This window comes from Gymnoscopelus braueri (genome assembly GCF_963280865.1).
Source record: "Gymnoscopelus braueri genome assembly, chromosome: 8".
NCBI classification, from domain to species: Eukaryota; Metazoa; Chordata; class Actinopteri; order Myctophiformes; family Myctophidae; genus Gymnoscopelus; species Gymnoscopelus braueri.
This window is the reverse complement of record NC_137609.1, coordinates 54,060,963-54,081,257: the sequence shown is the minus strand read 5'-3', so window position 1 is coordinate 54,081,257 and position 20,295 is coordinate 54,060,963. Positions and strand designations below refer to the sequence as shown.

General features: G+C 36.8%; 1 protein-coding gene across 1 annotated transcript; it reads right to left on the bottom strand.

The window, feature by feature from the left end:
• Positions 1-2,822: 2,822 nt before the first annotated feature.
• LOC308090946 (heart- and neural crest derivatives-expressed protein 1-like) lies at positions 2,823-8,869 on the bottom strand (the record flags this gene model as incomplete). Its single annotated transcript, XM_080436219.1, has 3 exons — positions 2,823-2,918; positions 5,936-6,288; positions 8,617-8,869. The coding sequence occupies 3 exons, from the start codon at positions 8,867-8,869 to the stop codon at positions 2,823-2,825; spliced, it is 702 nt and encodes a 233-aa protein (XP_080292345.1).
• Between the last annotated feature and the right edge of the window lie 11,426 nt (positions 8,870-20,295).

Sequence of the window (20,295 nt, the reverse complement as noted above, 5' to 3'; positions counted from 1 at the left end):
TAAATAAAGCACAACATGAAATCCTCCCACTAAATAGGTGGTAGTGTCATCTATCTACCACTTGATGGCGCAGTTGGACCATTTCTACACCAAGGGAAGATGTTTCATTTGTTTTGGGGTGAAAAATGAAAGCCCACAATTTACATTTTAGCAGTGGTGGAAAGTAACCAAGTACATGTACTCAAGTACTGCAGGGTGCTTTGGCTTGAAGATGATCATGATGATGATGATGAGGATAATATGAATAATAATAATGATGATAATAATAATGATACTAATATTAATAATAATGATAATACTGATTATAAATAATAATACTGATTATGATAATAATAATAATAATCATGATACTAATATATGTAATAATGATAATAATACTGATTATAAATAATAATGATTATGATGATAATAATAATGATGATAATAATAATAATCATGATAATAATAATAATAATAATAATCATGATACTAATATTAATAATAATAATAATACTGATTATAAATAATTTTATTAATAATAATAATAATATTAAGGATAAATAATAATGATAATAATAATAATAATGATAATAATAATAATCTTATTCTTTACACGGGGTTAAAGTTTCATTTTATTTCTCATCTCAAACAGAACAGTGACCAAACACTTGAGGTAGATTCAGCGTCAAAACCCGACGAATGCTTTGCCGTAGGACGGTGTCGCGCGGCCAGGACACCGGCGTGCGGCGAAGTATACATCTGGATTTGTAATATAATTTCCCTACATTATATAATAATTATTCTAATAAGCGGAGAGGGGAACATGTATAGTGCCGAACTGACATGACAATGTGAAGAAAAACACAAACAACAAACAAATATACAACCAAAACACCACTACACTGTGTGTGTGTGTGTGTGTGTGTGTGTGTGTGTGTGTGTGTGTGTGTGTGTGCGTATGCGTGTGTGTTACCAGCGGTGTAAAGTACATTTGCTCAAGTATGCACTAAAGTACTTTTACTTTACCTGGAGTAATTCCAATTATCAGTACTTTTACTTCTACTCCACTACATCTCAGAGGCAAATATTGTACTTTTACTCCACTACAATTATTTGAAAACTTTAGTTACAAGTTTTCTTTGCTGATATAAATGTTTATATTATGAAACACACATTAACCATTTAGCCCTATTTTATACCAAGGAAATTTGAAAATAGCAGATCTACAAGCTCACAATGTGTTGCGACTCCTTGTGAGCTTGTAGATCTGCTATTCTCAAGCATCTCAGTACTTTCTACTTTTGGTACTTTAATCACATTTTGATACCAATACTTTTGTACTTTTACTCAAGTAAATTTAGATTTCCGGACCTTTACTTGTTCTACATTGCAGTATTGATACTTTTACTTAAGCAAAACATTTGAGTACTTTTTTTCCGCCACTGTGAGTTACTGTACTTGTGAGGAACACAAGAGAAATGGTGTCATGGTTAAAACAGATTTTTAGAGATTTACCCGTTTACGATTAGAAAAAAAACTAGGTTAGGATTAAGATTAGAGGTTTAGGTTTTATAGGTTTAGGGGTTTGGAATTACAGTTAAACATGATTTATGCTTAGCTTCGTGCCAGTGCATGTCTATGCACCGAGAAATAGCAGATCTACAAGCTATAGATCTGCTATAAAAAATGGCAGATAGAAATGGTAAAGTGTATTAAAAATGCCATTCATAAAATCGCTGTCCTAGAATGTTGAAGTCCTCACAAGTATAGCAACACAAACACACACATTCATTTGGATTACTTCACCTTGCATCTGTGTGAGTGACGTGTGTGTGTGTGTGTGTGTGTGTGTGTGTGTGTGTGTGTGTGAGTGTGTGTGTGTGTGTGTGTGTGCGCGCTTGCGTGTTTGCGTGTGTGTGCGTGCCATCCAGAAACATATTAAGTACCAAGTGGTTGGTCTCAGGGTTCCGTTGTAACTTTGTTCAGATAACGGTCCATATAACCGTTCCCCACCACGCTGTTCCCACGGGTCCACGGGGTCCTGCATGGGTCCATTGCTCCATAAATGGTTCCCATCTGGTCCAATATACAGGATAGGTGGGCACTGATAGGGACATCTGGGCACCTCCATGTAACATTGGCTATTTTTGTCCAAAATGTTACAAAATAGAATATTTAAAAAATGGTCTTAAGCATGTAAGTATGTAAAAAGAAAAATAAAGTACTTATTTTCTAAAAAATGCGAATGAAAAGTACTATTTTCTTTTTTTATCAATTACACAACCCATGAAGCCTTGAATTCATGGAGATTATATCAAATTATTTTTTCAGGAATGCGACGAAAACTAAAAATCTCCATGAAATCAAGGCTTCATGCAGGGTGTGAAATTGATAGAAAACAAGTCATTTTTTGGGGTGAACTACTCCTTTAATTGTCGAATGTTTAAGCATGCTCTAATCATGTATACTTTACTTTACATTTTCCAAATATTTTATCTTTTAACATTTCGGACAAAATAGCCAGTTTGACATGAAGGTGCCCAGATGTCCCTTATAGTGCTCATATACCTACTACTGGTACCATCTGCTCCAAGGATCTCCTGTCTGTCCTGGCGCTGACCAGCGCTTTCTTCTATAACGGCTCCGATGTGGGGAAATGCGCTCTGCGCGGAATTGCACGTTTTTCGTATATAGAATGTTTTTTCAAAAAGAAAGATCTTTATATTCCTCCTCAGGCAGCAGCAACAACAACAGATTCTCTGAATGTTTGTTGCTTGGTTTTATTATTATTATTATTATTATCATACATATTTATATAATATATACATCTATTTCCTCTTCATTCATTGGTTGAGCTCCAGAGCCCAGACCTGCTGAGGCCAGCCTGTCCGTCCTTTAAACTTCTTCTCGTTCCCCAGAGACTCCTGCAGGCCTTCATTCTGTGGATGGAACAATATTATTAATATTATGGATGTAGTGTAAACCATTGGTTCTCAAAGTGGGGTCCGGGGACCCCCAGGGGTACTTGAGGGGGTTCCAGGGGATCCCCAGCTAAATGATGGATAGGAACCAAATGGACCCTTATGGGTCTGTAACTCTGAGAGTGTACAAATGGAACCAAACGGACCCTAACGGGTCCGTTTGGTTCCATTTGTACACTCTCAGAGTTAAATTAACATTGATTTTACTATATAAATCGGGGTCCCAGGGATAGAAATGCCATTAAATGGGGGTCCGTAGCCTAATGCATGTCAAACTAGGGGTCCTTGATACAATTGATTTTTACGGCTAGAGCCGTCAAAATCTTCTCTTATGGGGGTCCCTGGCATATCTTTCAAATGGGGGTCCGCGGGCTAATAAGTGTAAATTTGGGGGTCCTTGACATGAAAAAGTTTGAGAACCACTGGTGTAAACCCTTACACATTATATATTATTACTATTATTAATATTACACATAAACCTTCACTCTCATGGACGGAAAAACATCACATATAATAATAACAATAATAATAATAAGTATTATTATTATTTAAAAAATAATGATAATTGTTAATATTAATATTAATATCATTGTTACACATACGAGCCATTGGTTCACAAACGTTTTCAGCTCGAGACCCAAACTTATTAAAATAATCACTTATAAGCAAATATTTTTTATTTATTCATTCATTCATTTGACTACAGTCAGCTATGTTCACCACATTAATAATAGTGATATTACCTGATGGGTCATTCTACACGGGAAGTACAATATAACATATTATTACAGACCTAATTGTAAATATGAAGGACCAACACTTGTGTCATTTTGCACGTTCTTTTAAATGATACAGTTTGTCAACATCATGCAGAATGAGAGTGAAAATTAAAAACAAATAAAACCCAAATAAATATCAATGTAAACATCAATGAATCTATATACTAAATAAAAGTGTCCTATTTATATTATTATTGTCAAATACAAATAGAATAATATCCCATGTGTCATATTTATTCTTAGGTATCTGAAGTTTAAGGATAATGCTATAATTACTACTTTTAAACGATTTAACCAAAATTGACATGTTTTCATCCAAACATTGCTAATGCGGTCATTTACTGTATATAACCATGAAAGGGATATCAAATATTAGCCTAAAGCCATATCACTAATCAAATGATCTAATCAGCCTAAAATGATAGATTCTTGCAGTGTGTCAGATTACTCTTATGAAGGTAATGAGCTCCCAAATGACTTTTTTCAAAGACTGCATCACGGTTATCTTAATAATGACTAAGATTAGGCCTACCGGTATTTGAATACACAGTATAGTTTCTCATGAAGCTACACAGTGAAATAAATATAAATAAAGGAATACACGAATGAATGTTTAAACAAAAGACCGTTTTCATGTCTCTGTTATTGTATTGAGTTTGTAGAGACTGGCTATTTCGAACGGCCAGTCATAAATAGGGTCTTAAGTGGTAAGTGGCTACATGTTATAATAATAATAATAATAATAATCTAAATCCGCCAAAGTAACGACTAATTAAAGTGTTCAAATAATGACAGCAAGTGGGAGTATAAAAGCAGCTTTTCAATCTGAGATGTAGTGGAGTAGAAGTACTCAAATGAAGTAAAAGTATATACACCTCAAAATCGTACAGTAACCTACTTGAGTAAATTGACTTTAACAGTTTATTTCCCACAACTGTAAACAAATAGCCTTGGATCAAGACTATCATAAATGTTTTATCGAGTCAATTGACGGCAAATACATCGGATACGGGATATAGGTGGACATCTGGGCACCTCGGTGTAAAATTGGCTATTATTATATGAATGTTTTTTTTAAGTATATAGGCCTACAGTAAACCTAAGTATACAGTAAAAGGCCTGCAGTAAACATGATGAGAACATGCTTAAACATTAGACAATTAACGTCTAATATTTACAGCGCATGTTCACATCACATCATATCATTACTTAACACCATTTTTCAAATATTCATTTTTTTTTTACATCTATAGTAAAATCCTCAGTGTTAATCTATCCATTTATAGCTCAGAGAGAGTACACATGGAACCAAATGGACCGTAGTGTGTGTGACCTGCAGAACATTTGCATATAAGCGTATAGCCCCGTATAGACCGTTATCGTACCTAGAACACACCACTGCCTGGGGGGGTCCCCGGAGTCATTGAGAACCAGTGGTGGAAAGTAACTAAGTACATTTACTTAAGTACCATTTTGAGGTATTTGTATTTTACTTGAGTATTTCCAATTTCCATTTTTTCTTTTTAAATATTTGAGTACTTTTACTTTTGGTACTTTAAGTACACGTTGGTACCAATCCTTTTGTACTTTTACTCGAGTAAACTTTGAATTCCGGACTTTTTTACTTAGTAACAGAGACAGAGTACTTTGACATCGCAGTATTGATACTTTTACTTAAGTAAAACATTTGAGTACTTTTTTCCACCACTGCTCAAGGATCCCTGCAGAACCAATGTAGTAAACCATTGGTTCTCAAAGTGGGGTCCAGGCGGGACCCCCAGGGGTCCTTGAGGGGGTTCCAGGGGGTCCCCAGCAAAATGTGTGATTATAGCATCACAATAATTTGAACCTTTTATACCTTGGCTATTAAAAAATAGCAGATCTACAAGCTCATAGTGCGGCACCGAGTGCCACGCTATGAGCTTGTAGATCTGCTATTTTTGAAAAATCTTGAAGATTTGTACAAATCTTTGAATATATTTATTTTAAAGCGAACATTTTAACACAAATCTTTTGCTTCTGGGAGTCCCTAGCACAACATATTTTCAGATGGGGGTCCGCGGCCAAATATATATAAATTTGGGGGTCCCTGGCATGAAAAAGTGTCCTTTTACCATCAACAAAATCATTAGAAAAAACACACAAAAAAAAAAAAAAAAGAAAGAACAAAAAAAGTCTAGTAAACTCCCCTCTTACCATCTCCCTTTTCCTCTTCATGTCCCGGTTGTCGTACTTCTTGATCTCGGCCTTGAAGCCCTCGGTGGACAGACCCCCGTCCCCCGTGCTGTCCTTGGCCAGCACCTCCATCAGGTAGGAGATGTAGGAGGTGGCCAGGCGGAGGGTCTTGATCTTGGACAGCTTGGTGTCCGCGGGCACGTTGGGGATGCACTCCCTCAGCTCGCTGAACGCCGTGTTGATGCTCTCGGTGCGCTTGCGCTCCTTCTTCGGCCCGCCGGACGCCGAGCGACGCTTGTTGTTGTTGTTGCTGCTGTTGTTGTTGCCATGGTTACCGCCGTGCATCATCCGCGAGGACAGCCCGTCGTCCATGCCTGGATGTGATTATGGGATGGATGAGGATGGACACACATGTGTTATTTATTATATTAGGCAGTGGTGGAAAACCTATTCATTTTTTACTTAAGTGAAAGTATCATAATACTGCGATGTGGAAGTATACTCTGTTTCAATAAAAGTCCCTCTTCAACTTTGTATTTATTTATTTTTGGAAATTATGTTTTCATTTTATTTCATGATGAAATACTTTTGAATAATGAAGGAAATGTTTTTAATTGATAAAAATTTGTCATTTGTTTTGGTTTAAACTTTTTATTTATTTATATAATATATTTTCTTATTTAAATGTAGGAAACGTGGGGGAAAAAAGGTCCTATTTACTCACGAGCCTTACCATTTGGAAACAGTGGCTATACCCAAGTGAGAAAATTCTAAATATTCAAAGGTACAAATTGCTACGTGCATTTTTCTTTTAGTGTTGATGCAGTGCTTTATTGAAATTTAGATTGAAAACAGCAGTTGTTCCACCGCCGTGCTGCTGCATCCATCTGAACATTTAGCAGACTCTCCCATTCGGACCTGAGGCCGATTCTACACATAAGTTGCTATCAGTGCTGCTGCTCAAACGTTTTTATGTCAAGAACCCCTAACAATATGTATTTGGCCGTGGACCCCGATCACTCATTATTTTGTTCCAGAAGCAAAGATTTAAAAATGTTCGCATTAAAATAATAATTGCAAAGATATGCACAAATTGTCAAGATTTTCAAAAAATAGCAGATCTACAAGCTAGAGCTTGTATATCTGCTATTTTTGAATAGCCACATGTAAAATAATGCTTTTTTAGCTCAAAATCTAAAATGACACATGCTTTCCCGTCGTCCAAGCCTATATTAGGCTATATGGTGGATGGACATTGGACACAAGTATTATAATATGTGTACTTAAGACAAGTAGCCTACAGTATTTGAGTAAGTGTACTTAGTTACTTTCCACTGGTAATCATAAACTGACTGACATTCTAATAGGCGGATGATCGACGCCTGTGAGCTTGTCGATCTACTATTTTTTTCACTATACTTCTTAAAAAGTGTATTTATTTATTTATGTTTGTGTTATTTTTGTTGTTGTGAAATTCTCTTGAAAAAATGTTTGACATTTCTTTGTATTTTATGAATTTCTTTTTCTTTGAGGAAATATTTTTAAATAATAAAACACATAATTGTACAGTGACCAATTACTTGTGACCCATACATGGGTCCGTGACCCACACATGGGTCCCGACCCACTCTTTGGGAAACAGTGTTATAGGCTAAGAAAATGCTATTTATTCAAAGGTACACATTACTAAGTGCATTTCATTAACTAGTGAGGCATTGCTGTATTGAGATTTAGAACACCGCCCCGTTTAAAAAAAGCCCCAAATCATGATTTGCATTTGCATCATCCGTGTCCAAGCCTATGTATAGTTTAGTTTAATTTAGTTAATTTCAGTCAATTTTGTGGTAACATAGTTACAATTTCATATAATATACAAAAATAAAATAAAAACAAGTGTACAAAAAAATAACCACATTTCTGACCAAAAAGGTTCGCCTACCCTTTAACAAAACAAAGAAAAGCTGAAAAACTGTCAAAATGGAGAGAAAAAAACGAACAAGAAAATTAAAAAAGAAAAACATATATGGTGGCTGGACAAAAGTAATATAATACCCATAAGTAAACACTATAGATTATATTCAAAGGTACAAATTGCCAAGAGCATTTACTTTTTAATAGCCATGCATTGCTGTATTGAAATTTAGAAACAAATCTGAACTTTAAAAAAGAATAGTGAAAACAGCAGATCTAAAAAAGCTCACGCGTCGTGAGCTTTTATATCTATAGTATCTATTTTCACTATTTAAATATATGGCTTAAAGTGCTTAATTTATATGGTTATGTTTTTGTAAGTTTACGACGCAATACTAATTACGGTATACCCTCTGAAAAAACCTAGACTAGACTACACTGGTTTGAGTCCAAAGAGTCCCATCCTTTAAAAATGTATTGGAGTTTAATCATGAGCTCATGAGCTTGTACATCTGCTACTTTTGAAAAAATCTTGAAACTTTGTGCAAATCTTTGAATATATATATATGTTTAAAGCGAACATTTGTAACTCAAACCTTTTGCTCTTTGCTCCTGGAACAAAATATTTTGAGATGGGGGTCCGCGGCCCAAATACATATAATTTTTGGGGGTCCTTGACATGAAAAGGTTTTCGAACCACACACACACACACACACACACACACACACACACACACACACACACACACACACACACACACACACACACACACACACACACACAGCCTTTACCGTGCTGCGCGCCCACTCCCGGGGCTCCGCCGACCCCTCCTCCGAACTCGGCCGGGTAGGAGGCTCCTCCGGCCGGCCCCTGGAGGTGGTGGAAGTCGGCCTGTGTCTGGTTGGACACCGCCACCCAGCTCTGGAAGTAGGAGGCCGGGCTGTGGTCCTGATGGCCGGCGGCCCCCGGGTGGCAGCGGGCCTGCACGAACGGGAAGGTGTCGTGCATGAGGTGATGGTGCTGGTAGCTCCCGATCAGGTTCATGGTTTTTGGCTTCGATTCGATTGTTATTCGATTTGATTCGATTATTAGTATTGGTGATCGATGATAAAGTTCCAATCCCAGCCGAGTCTGCCTTTATAATATGTTTGGCTTTGATTCGATCGATTATTTATTGGCGATCGATGCTGTTAAAGTTCCAATCCAAGCCGGTCCTCCTCCCCTGCGTTAGAAGAACTTCTCCATGCCTGAAGAGATGGGATGGATCGGGCTTCTCTCTCTCTCTCAGCGCCAGAAAAAAATGCTTGGCTTTGATTTGATTGATAAATTATTGGCGATCGATGCTTTGTTTTAAAATTTCCAATACCAGCCGGTCCTGTCTTTATAATACGTTTTGGCTTTGATTTGATTGATTATTTATGGCGATCGCTGTTAAAAAGTTCCAATCCAAGCCGGTCCTCCTCTGCCTTGTATTTAGGAAGTTCTCCAAGCCCGAAGAGATGGGAATTCTCTCTCTCTCTCTCTCTCAGCCCCAGAAAAACTGCTTGGCTTTGATTTGATTGATTATTGGTGATCGATGCTTTTTAAGTGGTGATCCGAGCGATGCTTTTTTTTCTTTTTTTAAGTTCCAATCCCGGCCGGTCCTGCTTTATAAGAAGTTCTCAAAGAAGCCTGAATAGAGGAGGATAGGATGGATCTGCTTCTCTCTCTCTGTCTCTCCGCCCCAGAAACGAACTGATCCTGCAGAGAATCATCCGCCGCTCGCGTTTTTCTTTTTTCTTTATCAGTCATCCGATAATGTAAATATTATATTATACAGCATGTATAATTATGCATCGATTAAATCCCCCGATGAGGACAATGCACTTAAAACTACAAAAAGTATTGGCATCAAAATATACTTAAAGCACCAAAAGTAAAAGTACTCATTATGCAATAATAATATGTCCCATTTCACAAGGTATCATATATATGTATTCAAAATGTATTCAGATTGAAATAGCAGATCTACACATGGGTCACGTTTTCTGCAAAGTCGGCATTCTGGTGGCAACTCCAAGAAGAAGAAATAAAAAAGGTAATATAACTCCAGTCCGGATCTGAACGATCTGTAAGTCCTCTGGTTTGGTTCTATAGGTCTGGTGTTTAAGGCAGTAGAAACTTGACCCTCTGGAGAGACCAGGCCCCACGTTTATATGGACTCCTAATCAGCCTGGAAGAGCAGCAGCCAATCAGAGCGCAGGGCTCTGCCTTGGGGAGGAGAGATGGCGGTTTGATTTACTCAAGTAAAAGTATATGGTAAAAAAAAGAAAGAAAGTACTCACATTTCTTACTTAAGTAAAAGTATCGATACGGCAAGGTAGAAACACTTTTGTTTACAAGTAAAGGTCCGGGAATTCAACATTTACTTGAGTAAAAGTGCAGAAGTATTATCATCAAAATATACTTAAAGTACCGAAAGTAAAAGTACTCTTTGTGCAGAATATCCCGTTTCACAAGTTATCATTATGTCTGAAATGTATAAAAAATCTTTTGAAAATAGCAGATACAAGCTCAAGTGTTGTGAGCTTGTAGATCGGCTGTTTTCAAATAAAGTCGAATTAGGGCTGAAGTGGTTAATGTATGTTTTGTAATAATAATCCAAATCTACAAAGTAACTAGTAAATAAAGTTCTTAGTTGTAGTGGAGTAAAAGTACAATATTTTGCTTCTGTGATGTAGTGGAGTAGAAGTAAAAAAAAATCGGAAGTATACTCCAGTAAAGTAAAAGTACCTGAAAACTTTACTTGAGTACTTAGTTACTTTCCACCACTGGTACACTGTGTTACTAATAGGCCTGTATTCAACATTTGCCTTGAGAAAAGTAGTGTAGAGGTATTGTCATCAACATACACACATATAGGCTACACAATTATTATATATATATTTTTTGTATGTTATAATAACTAAGCTACAAGCTCACTATGCATCATGACGTGAGCTTGTAGATCGGCGGTTATTGCATCGATTAAGTATAAAATATAGTTTACATATAAAATAATTTGTATGTTTGTAAGTATAATTGAAATTGAAACGCTAAGTAAATAGTAATTAAAGATGTCAAGTTATTATAGAGGAGTAAAACGTATATACTACGATATTTACCTCTGAGTTGCATTGTGGTATAAAAGCGTCCTATAAACTAAAGTATTGAAAATTGGCATAATTATTCAAGTAAAGTAAAAGTACCTCAAATAGGCTACTTAAGTACAGTATTTGAGTAAATGTACTTAGTTACTTTCCACTGGTAATCATGAACTGACTGCCATTCTATAATCTAATATGTCATGTTGTAGCACTAGCAGTATAGAGAGAATGTTCTCCTCTATGGCATTTAGTTATAATACTGTATAATAATCATTTGTCATATAATGTAATAATTGGTGATTTGGGATCATTTAATTGACATATAGGCCTATACTTTTTGTTGGCCCTAGCCTCCAGTAGCCAGACTATATCACGCCGAGGGCAATTCTTTTTTTGCACTGCAGATTCGTCTGGTCCCAGGCTATATGTCTGCCCAGGACCCAAACTAGTGAAAATAGCAGATCTACAAGCTCACAATATGTCGCGATGCGACGTGTTGTGAGCTTGTAGATCTGCTATTTTCACTTCTTCTTCTTAAAAGTATCCCCCCCCCTCTAATTATTGGATTTTCTTTACATTTTGTTTTATAGAATTATTTTGAAAACATGTTTGAATTAGTTTTTAAATGTAATGATAAATATTTTTGAAAAAATAATAGGGAAAAACAAAAAAAGTAGTAAAAAAATAAAATAAAGGGGTATTTTCCTCGCGACCCTTACAAATAGGTCCGCGACCCACATATGGGCCCCGTCCCACTTTTGGGAAATGGTGGCCTATTGCATGACGAAGAGTATTAAGCTCTGGGTTTCTCATAATGTTCATTTAACTCTGATCAGGTGTCACTAATGGTCCATTTGGGGTCATGTGACATCCTCACAGTTAAATTAACTTATTTTTTTTTAGCTGATACGATTTATATAATTGTATCAGGCTATTAGCTTCTTCATTTGTATTTATTTATGTTTAGGTTGCTCAGAGAGGACGATGTTACATCAAACATATAATCACATGTTTATGCGAGGGGATTAAATCAATATTAGTGATGACATGTTTTTATCCTATTATTACAAATATCATGAGAAAATGTGATTTAAATTGTGCTAATCAAGTCATATGCATCTATGATAGGGCCTACTTCATGTTTTGATGTTTGATTACTTTTGGACTCAAGTCTATTCCAGATTGTCAAGTTGTGTTCAGTTTACATACAACAAAATGAATGCATCTTAAGTATAACTTAATATAGTATAGACTATGTTTATATAAAAATAAGTTGAGAGCCGGTTGAAATTAGCCTATATGCAGCAGTGGTGTAAAGTAACTAAGTACATTTACTTAAGTACATTAAGTACAATTTTTTGGTATTTTTACATGGAGTAGTTCCAATTTTCTGTACTTTTACTACTCCACTACAACTCAGAGGAAAATATTGTACTTTTACTCCACTATACAATTATTTGAAAACGTATAGTTACTTTGTAGATTTCGATTATTATTACACAACATACATTAACCACTTCAGCCATATATATATACATTTCAGCCATTTGTACAAGCTCACAATGCCTTGCATCTTGAGCTTGTAGATCTGCTATTTTCAAAAGATGTTTATAGGCTACATTTGAAAACTTGTGAAATGGGACATTCTGCATAATGAGTACTTTCTACTTTTGGTATAGGCCTACATTAAGCACATTTTGATACCAATACTTTTGTACTTTTACTCAAGTCATTTTGAATTCCCGACTTTCACTTGAAACAGAGTATTTCTACATTGCAGTATTGATACTTTTACTTAAGTAAAACATTTGAGTAGCACTGCTCTTTTCCAATAGGCTGTCCTGCATGTATCAGATGTATAGACCCTAACAGATAAACCTACATGTATCAGATGTATAGACCCTAACAGATAAACCCATCCATGAGGCTCTTAGATGTGGTTGAAGTCTTTTGATGCTGAATGGCAGCAGAGCAGCCAACCGTGTCTATTTATAGACCCTGAGATAACAGCATTGATAAGAGAGAAAACCTTTATCTATCATCTGTATTGATCATCTTTATGGCTCCGCACGTGGACCGCCAATAAAATACAACCACGAGACGTCTTGTGGTGTTTGTGTATTTGTATTTTATGTGGTGGAAAGTAACTAAGTACATTTACTTAAGTACTGTATACTTAAGTAAAATTTAGGTATTTGTACTTTACTTGAGTATTTCCAATTTCCAATACTTTTACTTCTACTCCACTGCATCTCAGATCCAAATATTGTACTTTTACTCAATTTATTTGAAAACTTTAGTTACTAGTTACTGTAGATCTTGATTATTATTACAAAACATTAACCACTTCAGCCCTATATACATTTCGGCCATTTGAAAATAGCGATCTACAAGCTCACAATGGTCGCAATTCAATTCAAAGTTTGCCCAAACAAAAGAAAAGAAAATTAGACTAAAAGTTGCAAATAAAGCAGATACAAATATCCTAAAGAGATGATAATATTACACATGCAGCACGAGACAAATGAATCAGAAACCTTAAAATAAAATAGAACAGAGATAATGATTGTATAGCAACTGCAGTTTTCTGGGAGTTTATTCCATGTTGATGAATTGAATATATAGGACCTCAATGGAAACAAGTCCACAGGACTTTTTTGTGTTATCTTTTTAGACCAAAAATATATATATTTTATATATATTACTACTCGTGCTGTTTGCATTTTTCTCTAATAACATATTCAATCAATCAATTACAGATAATGACCCATATATAATTGGCATGTTTAGACTATATTTCATGTGGAGAAAGTAAACAAACAAACAAACAAACATATCAGGCCTATCAGTAGGCTAGAACAACTCTCGTGTCATGAGGGCCTGGCGCGTGCGCGCCTGCGTGTATTATCTCACCCTCTCTCTCTCTCTCTCTCTCTCTCTCTCTCTCTCTCTCTCTCTCTCTCTCTCTCCCTCTCTCTCTGTATGGTCAAACTTTTTAGCTTTAGACCCAACAGAGAAATTAGACGTTTGCCCGAGACCCAGGCTAGTGAAAATAGAAGATCTACAAGCTCACAAAGCGTTGCTTCGTGCTGCGTTGTGAGCTTGTAGATCTGCTATTTTCACTAGTTCTTAAACGTTTTTTGTTTGTTTTGTTTTTATTGAAATTATTAGATTTTTTAATTGTATTTATGAAATACTTTTGAAAAATGTTGGAATAGTTTTTATGTGTTGAGAAGTTGTAACTTTCTTTCGTTCCATTTTTTGTTTCCATTTTTTAAATAATATATATAAGGAAAAAGGGTGAAAAAATGACATATTTACTCGTGACCCATAACAACTGGTCCCCGACCCACTGCTTGGGAAACAGTGGTCTATATACCTCTCCGTACAACGGTGCATGCTGTCACTCGCCGACATAAGAGCAGAGCAGATCAGCTTTAGTGTTTGTATTGAACTTTAGGCCTTACAGTACAGCCTGTTCCTCCATTCAGTCAGTCAAGTAGCTTCTACCCTTAAACACACCGACACATTATTTTACTTAAGTAAAAGTATCTACTGCAATGTAGAAATACTCCGTTACAAGTAAAAGTCCGAAATTCAACATTTACTTGAGTAAAAGTACAAAAGTATTGGCATCAAAATGTACCCTAAGTACCAACAGTAGAAAGTACTCATTATGCAGAATGTCCCATTTCACACGTTTTCGAAAATGTATAAAACCTCCTTTGAATATAGCAGATCTACAAGCTGCACAAGCATGTTGTGAGCTTGTAGATCTGCTATTTTCAAATAGCCACAGTTTAAGGCTGAAGTGGTTAAGGTGTGTTTTGTAATAATAATCCGAATCTATAAAGTAACTAGTAACTTAAAATGTCTAATAATTGTAGTGGAGTAAAAGTGCAATATTTGCCTCTGAGATGTAATGGAGTAGGAGTAAAAGTATTGGAAATACCTTGAAAATACCTCAAAATTGTACTTAAAGGAGGAGTTCACCCAAAAAATTACTTATTTTCTATCAATTGCACACCCTATGAAGCCTTGAATCCATGGATTCTTTTTTGTTTTTGCCGCATTCCTAAGCTAATAATTTGATTCCCGTCTCCTACCGGCTAATGTATCCGGTAGGAGACACAAAGTGGATTATTTGTGTCTCCTACCGGAAATACACACGGTCATCAAATTATTGTCTTAGGAATGCCACAAAAACAAAAATAAATCCATGAAATCAAGGCTTCATGGGGTGTGTAATTGATAGAAAATAAGTATTTTTTGGGGTGAACTCCTCCTTTAAGTACAGTACTATAGTAAATACACTTAGTATACTTTACACCATATACTGCCAGTCAGTCAAGTAGCGTTGGTCCCCTTAAACACACTGACACATCTGATCTGCACCTTATCTGTGTGTAACAGCACCCCCAGCAGAAAAAACATTATCCCATTACATTACACGACCTTGACGCCATTTAGAAAGCATTTACTGCCGCGTCTTATCTAAATATAGTCATAAATCAGGAGGTGTCAGCGTGTGAGTGCAGAATGTATTCCATAAAAGCCCTCCTCTGCAGGTTCACTGTTTACACCAAGCACATATTTCACCATGGAGAAAGTATAGAGGGCCTATATATCAAGTACATACTCTCCAAAGTACCCTAAGGTACACGTTACAAAGTATAGCCAACGTTTTCCCTTTCGACGTCAATGCATTGCTGTGTTCCAATACAGTGTAAAAAAAATAAGATGATAATAATAATAATAATAATAATCATAATAATAATAATAATACAAAATAAAACCAAATAATAATAATACTACTAATAATAATAACAATAACAATACAAATGGGACATTTTCAGAAATGTCCAAAAATAGTGAAAATAGCTACCACCTCACAATGCATGGCGGTGAGCTTGAAGATCTGCTATTTTCACGTTATCTGAAATAGGTCATAAGCGGTCAATTCATAATATATCTTTTGTGAGTGTAGGTCCCAGGAGTCCCTTTAGAAAAGTAGTTTAGAGTCAAAAAGCAATTTATATTTGAAATGTATAGCAAATAGTGAAAGTCTTCATGAGCTTCCCAAAAAAAATGGGGACAAATACGTAGATGTACTTAAAGCGACACTATGTCACTTTTTGTTAATGAATAAAATGTATGTGTTTGCCCAATGTTGTGGTAGAGTATGTTAATACAATATAACTTATATAATTGAGGTGGTTGTATTTTGTCTCCCTGCTCTTCTATTGAGACATTTAGATCGTGTCAAAGGTCAAAGGCCTAGACACAGGATTTGACACAAAGTTTACTCAATTTATCCCCTGAGCAAGCAGGCAAGGGCTCTATTAGCTCAATGGTAAAAAATGTCAGCACTTGCACAGGAAACCGGGTTCAAATCCGGCGAGGTAGAAGAGGAAAGTTACATAGTGCAGCTTTTAAGTACACAGTACTCAAGTAAATGTACTTAGTTACTGTCCACCACAGTATTCCATAAAAGCCTTCCTCACAGGTTCACTGTTTACACGGCACAGGCTGGCCTTATATTTCACCATACGACCGGGAAAGCATATGACATTTTATATTTTAACCACTTTAGCCATTATCTTATACTTTGGCTATTAAAAAATTGCAGATCTACAAGCTCATGAGCTTGTAGATCTGCTATTTTTTTGAAAAATCATGATTTCTTTTGCAAATCTTTGAACATATATATTTTTTAAGCAAACATTTGTAACTCAAATCTTTGCTTCATGGGATTCTACAAATGTCTTCTAAATCCTAACAGTTTTCTGAAAAAAAACGTATGTTGCTACAATCAGTGGTTCTCAAACTCTTTCATGTCAAGGACCCCCAAAATGATATGTATTTGGCCGCGGACCCCCATCTCAAAAATATGTTGTTCCAGGGACCCCAAGATGCAAAGATTTGTGTTAAAAATGTTTACTTTCAAAAATATATACATTCAAAGATTTGCAAATTGTTAAAAAAAATAGCAGATCTACAAGCTCATAGCGCGGCACCGAGTGCCGCGCTATGAGCTTGTAGATCTGCTATTTTTGAATAGCCAAAGTATAAAATAATGGTTACACAGATGCGTTCCTGGTTAACACATTCAATCCAGTAAAGCATCTGTGTCATGTTTTTTAAAGTGAACATTTTTAACTTCTGGGGGGTCCTTGGAACAAAATATTTTGAGATGGGGGTCCGTGGCCAAATACATATAATGTTGGGGGTCCTTGACGGGAAAAAGTTTGAGCACCGCTGATATAGAAACATATGTTTTTCAGAAAACTGTTAGGATTTAGAAGACATTTGAACATTTGAACCCGGTTTCCTGCGCGAGTGCTGAATTTTTTTTACCAGCTACGAGCTAATAGAGCCTGTCTGCTTGCTCAGGGGATAAATTAAATCTTGACCATCAGGTCAAAATTCGTGTCAGGTCCTGTGTCTAGGTGAGACATGACCTTTGACACCATCTAAATGTCTCAATAGAAGAGCAGGGAGACAAAATACAACCACCCCAATTATATAAGTTATATTGTATTAACATACTCTACCATACAGATTGTATAAGTTATATTGTATTAACATACTCTACCATACAGATTGTATAAGTTATATTGTATTAACATACTCTACCATACAGATTGGACACAATTACATTTTCATCAGAATATATAGAGCATTAACTTAAAAAAGTTTGAATTTTATTTAATTCTGTGTGTGAAATTAACTGGTGATTTTACGTAGATGCAAAGATCAAATGCTCTGGACAATTATGGGGTTCCAATACTACCTCACTTATTGTGATGCTAAAACTACTTTCGGACACCAGATGAAAACTGAATTATATAGATGTAAAAGTACATGAAATAAATAAATAAATGTGTTCATAACTTTAGCAGGTCACATGTGTTGTTGCCTCATCAGGCATATCCTTGAAGTGCCTTCCTATTAAAACATTCCATGTTGTAATTTGAACAAAAAACAAAACCCCTGGATTAAATCAATTTGATTCCCCCCGCTATCGGTTCATAAACGATCAAAAAACGCCATTAGCCTGTTAATGTTGTGATGATTGTGTCTTTGTATCAGTGTGCTGCAGCGAGGCTCATGTCAGGCTGACACAGAACATACACAGCATGGAGTCTCCACAAAGAAAACCTGACAACCTTCATTAAGACAGCCACTAGACAGAGATGAAATATAATACTACACACACGCACGCATGCACACACACTCTCACACACACACACGCACGCGCACGCGCACACACACACACACACACAGACATACACGCAAGCACGCACGTACACATGCGCGCACACAATCTATTTCCTTTCTCTCTCTTCTTTCTCTGTCCATCTCCCCTCCTCTCTCTCGGTTTCTCTCTGTCTGTCTGTCTGTCTGTCTGTCTGTCTGTCTGTCTGTCTGTCTGTCTGTCCCTCTCTCTCTATCTCTTCCACTGTCTAGTTGTGCTGCTATTCTTTATTTTGCATTCTCTTATCATTGTATTATCACTGCTACAAAGCTGAGGCGAGGAACACATGTTACCGTTATTGTACTTTTATATAGTACAACATGTAGCAATACAAATCTTAAAATCTTGAATATGGTTCTGTCTGTCTGTCTGTCTGTCTGTCTGTCTGTCTGTCTGTCTGTCTGTCTGCCTGTCTGTCTGCCTGTCTGCCTGTCTGTCTGCCTGTGTCTGCCTGTCTGTCTATGTCTGTCTGTTTCTGCCTGTGTCTGCCTGTCTGTCTGCCTGTGTCTGCCTGTCTGTCTATGTCTGCCTGTGTCTCTGTCTGTCTGTCTGTCTGTCTGTCTGTCTGTCTGTCTGTCTGTCTGTCTGTCTGTCTGTCTGCCTGTCTGTCTGTCTGCCTGTGTCTGCCTGTCTGTCTATGTCTGTCTGTTTCTGCCTGTGTCTGCCTGTCTGTCTGCCTGTGTCTGCCTGTCTGTCTATGTCTGCCTGTGTCTCTGTCTGTCTGTCTGTCTGTCTGTCTGTCTGTCTGTCTGTCTGCCTGTGTCTGCCTGTCTGTCTATGTCTGTCTGTTTCTGCCTGTGTCTGCCTGTCTGTCTGCCTGTGTCTGCCTGTCTGTCTATGTCTGCCTGTGTCTCTGTCTGTCTGTCTGTCTGTCTGTCTGTCGGTCTCTATATCTCTCTCATTGGAAACACTTGTGTTTTTCAGCAGATGCAGCATCATAGTGTTGAAAGATTCTGCATCATCAGCCAGTACACTTCAGTCATCTCCCCCTCTCTCTCTCTCTCTCTCTCTCTCTCTCTCTCTCTCTCTCTCTCTCTCTCTCTCTCTCTCTCTCTCTCTCTCTCTCTCTCTCTCTCTCTCTCTCTCTCTCTCTCTCTCTCTCTCTCTCCCCCTCTCTCTCTCTCCCAGAGGGATATGAGAAACAGCCAAACTAGGTCATGAAGGAGCCATCTTGGCCGTGTTATGGATTCTCCTCATAATTGTTAGTGTCATGGTGTGGATGTTTCAATGGCACGGCTTCCACCTCCTTCACTTTGCTTATCCTCTGCATTTTAAAACAAATAACGTCTGATGCAAAGTCTAACACACTCAGCACGGAAAATATACTGTAGCACGATCTATGCCTTTCTCTCTGTCTGTCTGTCTGTCTGTCTGTCTGTCTGTCTGTCTGTCTGTCTGTCTGTCTGTCTGTCTGTCCATGCAACGATGTCAACTTTATTTTTCTCTCATTGCAATATGTAATGGTTTACCATCGTCCAACATTCTCGTTCAGCGGTTATCCAACTACCGCTCTGGTGGATAGGCTGTTTGTAAAATAACTTAAAAATAATACAGTTAGAACATCTTGGTGTCGTAGAACGGCAGCAAATTCTATCTGCATACAATTGCAACTGCATCGTTTCTCTCTTTGGGTTTTAAATGGTAAATGGTTGATTGATTGATTGAAACCTTTATTTCAGGGAAATCCGTTGAGACCAGGGTCTCTTTTTCAATGGTGCCCTGCTGTGTACAAAAAGAACATTTACAACAATGGTTTTACAGACATGACAAGGACAACAAGGTACATATAAATAAAATAAAAAGGTTGCAAAAATTATTCATTAAAACCATGTATTACACCAAGCAGGTGCATGGGTCTTCTTCCAACGTAAGGTCAGCTAAAAATCTTTTAAAAATAGCAAAAGAAACAAGGGCATCTAATGTCAGCGTTTCTTGACATTAATTCTGTTCCATATATATGGAGCATATACACTGAAGGCTGTATCTCCCAGTTAAGTACTGGTTGTAGGCACCTTCATCAACATCTTATTATCTTGAGATCTGGTACCATGAATTGAAGTATTGGGTTCTAACTAGGGCTGTGAATC